The sequence below is a fragment of the Mycothermus thermophilus genome (assembly GCF_041956435.1).
Source record: "Mycothermus thermophilus strain CBS 625.91 unplaced genomic scaffold VTJ04scaffold_7, whole genome shotgun sequence".
NCBI classification, from domain to species: Eukaryota; Fungi; Ascomycota; class Sordariomycetes; order Sordariales; family Chaetomiaceae; genus Mycothermus; species Mycothermus thermophilus.
In genome coordinates, this window is record NW_027191433.1 from 1,249,336 (window position 1) to 1,255,335 (window position 6,000).

At 57.8% G+C, this 6,000-nt stretch overlaps 2 protein-coding genes across 2 annotated transcripts; one reads left to right on the plus strand and one right to left on the minus strand.

The window, feature by feature from the left end:
* Nucleotides 1-1,073: 1,073 nt before the first annotated feature.
* On the plus strand, nucleotides 1,074-3,731 carry VTJ04DRAFT_10006 (uncharacterized protein; the record flags this gene model as incomplete). The annotated part of the gene is made up of 1 exon (XM_069357699.1): nucleotides 1,074-3,731. One exon carries the CDS (start codon nucleotides 1,074-1,076, stop codon nucleotides 3,729-3,731), a length of 2,658 nt encoding a protein of 885 aa, XP_069214741.1.
* A 1,707-nt stretch (nucleotides 3,732-5,438) lies between these two features.
* VTJ04DRAFT_10007 (uncharacterized protein) lies at nucleotides 5,439-5,831 on the minus strand (the record flags this gene model as incomplete). The annotated part of the gene is made up of 2 exons (XM_069357700.1): nucleotides 5,439-5,486; nucleotides 5,547-5,831. The coding sequence occupies 2 exons, from the start codon at nucleotides 5,829-5,831 to the stop codon at nucleotides 5,439-5,441; spliced, it is 333 nt and encodes a 110-aa protein (XP_069214742.1).
* Nucleotides 5,832-6,000: the final 169 nt, after the last annotated feature.

Below are 6,000 nucleotides of genomic sequence, written 5' to 3' on the forward strand. Positions count from 1 at the left end.
GATTGGGCGGTCTATTCTTAGCTCGAGGTTGGCGCTGGTCGTGTTCTTCCCGTGCCTTCATGACTTGACAACTCCGGGTTTCCGTTTTCCACTCAACCTGCTCAGCACGACTCTCGGCGACCGCCGACGAGTTCGTTTCTTTCGAAATGCTCTAGCTCACAAACATGTGCCTTTTCATCTCTTCCTAGATAGTCCCCGATTCCATGGGCCATTCCCCTGAAATGCGATTCTATAGCCTTCCCTCTGCGGGGATTGACATACTCCATGGCACCCAAATAAATTCCCATGTCACCAAACCGCAGCCCGACAGTGGAACTGCAACCCAGCTCGACTCGGCCATTGTTGTCCCGACAAGCGACCCGCCTCTGGGTCTCCTGGCAACTTCGCTACGCTAGACACGCGTCACCCAGCGACCGCACCTTGGCTGCATATGCCTGCCGTCACGGCTCTCTCACGGACCCGGATTTGAACCTCACCACCTTTCGGCACCTATTCTGTCCTACGCCAGTCCTACCAAACCATCCCCTGATGGATGGATTGATCGATGGTCAGTCAGATGGCGCGTTTGTCAGCTGTCCTACTCTCAAAGCCTTGTGTGTGTGTCCTTGATCAGCGTATGTAGGTACTGTAGCCTTGCTATGGACCAGCCCTGCTTCAGCCCTATCGGCGGCTACCCACACACCTCTGCGCGCTAGGCGCCGCCTGGACCCCTGGGCTGGGCCCCAGCGGCCGGGACTTGTGCAATCGCGTCTTTTCTGGGCGGCCAGCCACAGGCTTGCAGGATTGGCCAAGTCATCGCTGTCCTCCACGAGCGACACTGTCACTGGCTCCCGGTGCCTGGTTAAGCTCTGCATGCCCCGGTTTCATCAGAGGTCCGGGCCCAGGAACCCCCGCCTGGTCCACCCGCCTCCCCCATGGGCCAGATGGACCAGGCTGCACATGCTACCTTTTCTTCCCCGTGCTTCTTCCTCACCTCCTTTCTCTGTGATCTGTAAACACAATTCCTGCCGTCTTCCGTACGTAGCCTCTCTCGGGACCGCCTCGAGTGAGTAACAATGCCATAAACACCAAACATGGACAACTATCCTCCACGGCCCCCGCCGCCCGCGCAGACCGGAAGCACCACCTTTAGCCGCATCGACACCGTCTCTGACTACACCGAGTACGAAAGCTTCCACCATGGGCCCAATCCTCACATCCCCCCTTCCGTCCCGCCTCTTCAGACCTCAGTAGACCCTTATGCCGGGCAACACACGGGAACCTATGCGGGAACCTATGGAACCTACGCCGAACACTACGCCGCTCAGGACGGCTACGTCTACGCCGCCCCGGCCGCCGGCTGGACCTCCGCCATCACCGGTGGCAACGTCGGCTACTCTCCCATATCCACCTCAGACACGGCCGTGGTGGACCATGCGGCCCGAGACTCACGAGGTTACCCTCCAGCCCACGCCTACCGGCATCATGACGCCATCCCGGAAGAGGACGGTGCAGATATTGCCCTCGTCAAGACAACCGGCTCGGTCTCGGACGACGACGAGACGGAAAAACCCCGAGACCGCGTCGACTCGTTTCCCATGTTCGACGTGACCAGCATGCTCGGGCCCACGACCCAGGCGGATCAGGATTTCTTGAGGGCGCTGCAAGAACAGGAAGCCCACGGGAAGCTCACCGGAGGGCTGGGGACAGGGTTCAAGTCGGAAACCACCGTGACCGAGTCGGCGCTGCTCGCCTCAAGCCCGACGACTGAGCGGCCTTTGAGCCGGACCTTCTCCCGGATCGGCGGCCGGCCGGTCAGCCGGATCGAAGCGGTCAAAAAGCTCGGCCAGGAGGAGGCCAACAAGCGCGGCGAGGTCATTGAGGTGGTTCTTGAGGACTCGGTGGCCCAGTCCAACGTCGATCTCAGCCTCATGTCGGGCCAGTCCGTCCCTATGCCTCCCGACCCTGCCATGGGCATCACAAAACAGCCAACCTTCCCAGGACCCAAAAAATCCAGCACCACCGCCCTCTTCTTTCCCCAGCCCAACTGGAAGCCGTTCTCGATGCGCTGGCCGTGGCTGGCCATGCTGATCGTCCTCTCTCTCGCCTTTGCCGTCCTGGTCGAATTCCTCTACCGCCGGTCCACCAGCCAGCCGCTCATCGCCTTCCGCGCTCCGTCCGACATTCCCACCGAGCAGTACTTCGCCATCAAGTTTCTCCCCATGATCGTCGCCGTGCTGTACGGTGTGCTCTGGCAGGTAACCTTCTTTGACGTCATGCGTCTCGAACCCTTCTACCAGCTGTCCAAGGAATCCGGCGCCCTCGCCGCCGAGTCGCTGAACGTGGACTACCTGACGCAGTTTAACCTCTTGCGTCCGTTTCGCGCGCTGAGGTACCGCCACTGGGCCGTGGTGGTCTCGTCGGTGGCGAGCTTGTTGGCGAACACGCTCGTCCCGACGCTCGGTGCGGCGACGATTTTTCTGTCCCCCGACCGGGAGACACGCCTGCGCTTCCCTGACGGCGAGAAGCGGTTCCTCGTGCACCACGTGTGGGCGCGGCTGCTGATCGTCACGCTGGTCGTCATCGCCGCGCTGGGCTGCGTCCTGTTCTACCAGCTGAAGTCTCGCCGCTCGGGCCTGCTCGCCGACGTCAAGGGCATCGCGGGCCTCGCCGCCATGGCGACCGTCAGCCACATCCTGATGGACTTCAAGGACATGGACGTCGCGACGCACAAGGACATCCATGACCGGCTCAAACACCGACGGTACTTTCTGCGCAACGCCTGCCTCGCGCCCGACGACGGCCCGTCCCTCAGCACGAACCGACTCAGCGACGACGACGATCGCTACACGCGCAACCACCTCTCGGTCAACCCGCGGCCGCTCATGCTCCGCCCGCTGGGCGCCGTGCCGTTTCTTGGCTTGATCCTCATCTTCGCCGTCCTCCTGCCCGTCGTCCTCTTCACCCCGGCGTCCGCCATGACCGACCGCACCCCCTGGGCGCTCACCGCCATCGCCGTCCTGATCAAGCTCTCGTGGGGCGCGCTCGAGACGAACATCCGCCTGCTCGAGCCGTACTACATCCTCTCGCGGCGGCACGCGCCCCCGCGCACGCTCTGCCTCGACTACACGACCATGCCGTTCGGCTGGGTCACGGTGCGCGGCTTGCTCAACAAGCACTGGATGGTGTTCGCGGTCGGGCTGGGCAGCATCGTGGCCGAGGTGCTAACGGTGCTGGTGACCAGCCTCGCGACGGTCGGGGAGGGGCGGGATTTTGTCAAGATGCTGCACGCCGCGGCGGGCGAGAAGCTGGGCGGGAAGCTGGAGAAGCCGCCCGGCATGGGGAGCAAGATCAACGCCGGGCAGGAGACGGTGCCGTCCTTTTGGGCGAGCTTGACGTTTTCGATCATCATCCTGCTGTACCTCTTCGTGGTCGGGACGGTGGCGCTGGTCCGCCGCGGCGGCACCGTGTTTCTCCCGCGCCAGCCCAACACCATCGCCTCGGTGCTGGCCTACATTCACCAGAGCAAGATGCTGTACGGATTCGTGGGCACGGCGAGGCTGTCGTCGGCGGAGCTGGCGCGCAGGCTGGAGAAGGAGGGGAAGACGTATGGGTTGGGCTGGTTCCGCGGGCGCGACGGGATGAGTCATTGTGGTGTGGACGAGGAGGAGCTGTTGAGCGGGTATAAGGTGGGGTATGATTACTCGAGGGCGACGAAGCCGTGGGATGAGGAGGTGGTGAATTGGTTGTAGGGGATGGTGTTTATCTTGCTGCTGGATGATTCACAAGATACAAATGGACATGGCATACACGGATATGGATGGGGTGGGGTGGGCTTTGCATTGCTGGCGTTCCGGGGGCGGTTCGGGGATGGGGATATTTGGCGTCATCATCATTGTCATCATAATGATCATTTGCTTACTTCTTTGTCTCATTGGCAGCATAACCAGTCTCGAGAGGACTGGACTTATCCTCTCAGATATAAATAGTGTTTTATTTCTGCCTGGGTGTGATACGAGGTCGGTGATCTCAGTGCAGGTGTGCCAGCGTCGACAAGATAAGAGAATCACGAACATCATCCTCCAAGATCAGATCACCATCCATTATGAGAGTTCCTCCTCAGGGCTTCGTCGTCTGCTCGGGCGTCTCAAACTCATCGAAGCCTCTGGTGGCCCGAAAATTCAGGCTCCTTCCTGTACCGGAGCCTCGGAGAAACCTTATAAGTCACCGCGCCGTGCACCCTTTCCAACAAAGCCTCCCCTCAATGGCCACATACCCGAGTGTGGCCGAGCGGTATTGAGAGGAGGCCCTAGATTCGCCAGGCACGCCCACGCCGTAAATCGAAAACGTCCTGGGTTCGACCCCCAGACGCGTCGGAGCAAAAACCATCTCGGGGGTTTTTCGTAACCATTCCACCTCTCCTCGACCGGCGCGGGAGTAGGGCTGGGGGTGAGCTTTTTGTCTTTTTTCCGTTTTCATTCTTTTACTACACTTGCCTGTTCATACGACATCCACGTTGACCTTCTTACTCCAAGGCATCTCGAGAGAGAGGTCCGTTTCCATCCACCGTTGGCCATCAACTTCAAGTCATTCGCAGAAATCTAATACAGCACACCGTGATGTTCATGAGTGTCAGTAATGCCTGAATGGAGGGATTTCTACTCATCCAACTCTGGCGGCGATCTCTTTTCAAGTAACCCCGAAACATGAGCATCAACATCATTATGACACTTGTTTGTGAATATCCTCTCACCAACAACCCACAAACACCAGGCATTTCCCGCCCTTCTGCAAGGATCTTGACATAGAAATTAGCCCGCAACGTTGACACAAGACAAACCCAAAATTATCCCACCATATCCCATGTACCGAATGTGTACCTGTCCATCGATCGGTTCATACCGAAGCCCTGCCAGCAGTTCAGGGACGGCTCGCTCTCGCGTCGAACCCGGAGTTAAGCTCGGACAGTCGACGTTGTTTGACGTCATGGCGATCGCCAAGATTCCGGCCTGCGTGAAGATGTCTTAGGTAAGTGAGGAAAGCTTAACTGGACGGTAAATTTTCTTGCTTAGCTAAGGTGACTCAACTTTGACGTCCTTGCTGACTTATCATTGCCCATGCAGTGCCCGATGCACCCTAGCCTGCAGGCTGCAGGACCCTTGCTTGGGGGCTGCTCTGGTAAACCTCGCGCGAAGATTACGTCAACCATGCAGCAGAGAGACCAACACAGGGACGGGAAGGGCATGGAAGCTATCGGCGCAAATCCCGCGGCGTAGTTTGACGGGAAAGTGTCATGTTGTGTTTCTGCTCGCTTCATCGCCGCCACGGCAAGGGACTCGGGTAGGTGGCCAAGATAGCTGTTAACCCATCCAGTGGGTGTGGACGTAGTTTATTCCTCTCTAATTCTTGGATCATCATCTATCCAGCACTGTCCAAGACAAGGTTATTTAGCACAAGAACTACCCACCATAGAAAGTAAGCGTCAAGTACTCAAACAATTCTGCCATCTTCATAGAGTGCGAGATGTCAGGATAGAATAAATCAGAATATGATATATCAAAATATACCAACGATCTACCACCCCAGTAACCGTAAAGCAAAAAAAAGAACATGTTTGTATCCCTCTTCCAAACTCCTTGCTCTTTGCCATGTTGTTGCCGTTCGCTCCGAAGCTCTTGTCTTCCATCCCATCCCTGAAACAAAACGCCGATAAAAACAGGACAGTTAAACTGGAAGAAAAACCTGCAGTATTTTGAGCAACATGCCCGCCGTCTTTCTCTCCTAACCCATGGTTTGTCATCCTGCATGAGACAGGACATGCTGCCGTGAAACCCTCCTTTGCTTCCCACCATGATCCTTCGCAGTCATAGCGACCGTGGAAGCATCCTCATTCCTCATCCTCCTCCTGAATCACATTTCCCCTTGCCGGTCTCGATCAACACATCCCAACGGGTTGTTCGGACATAGTGAACCGTTAAAGATTAGTAATCATCACCAACCCGGATCCCAACCCCATCCCCT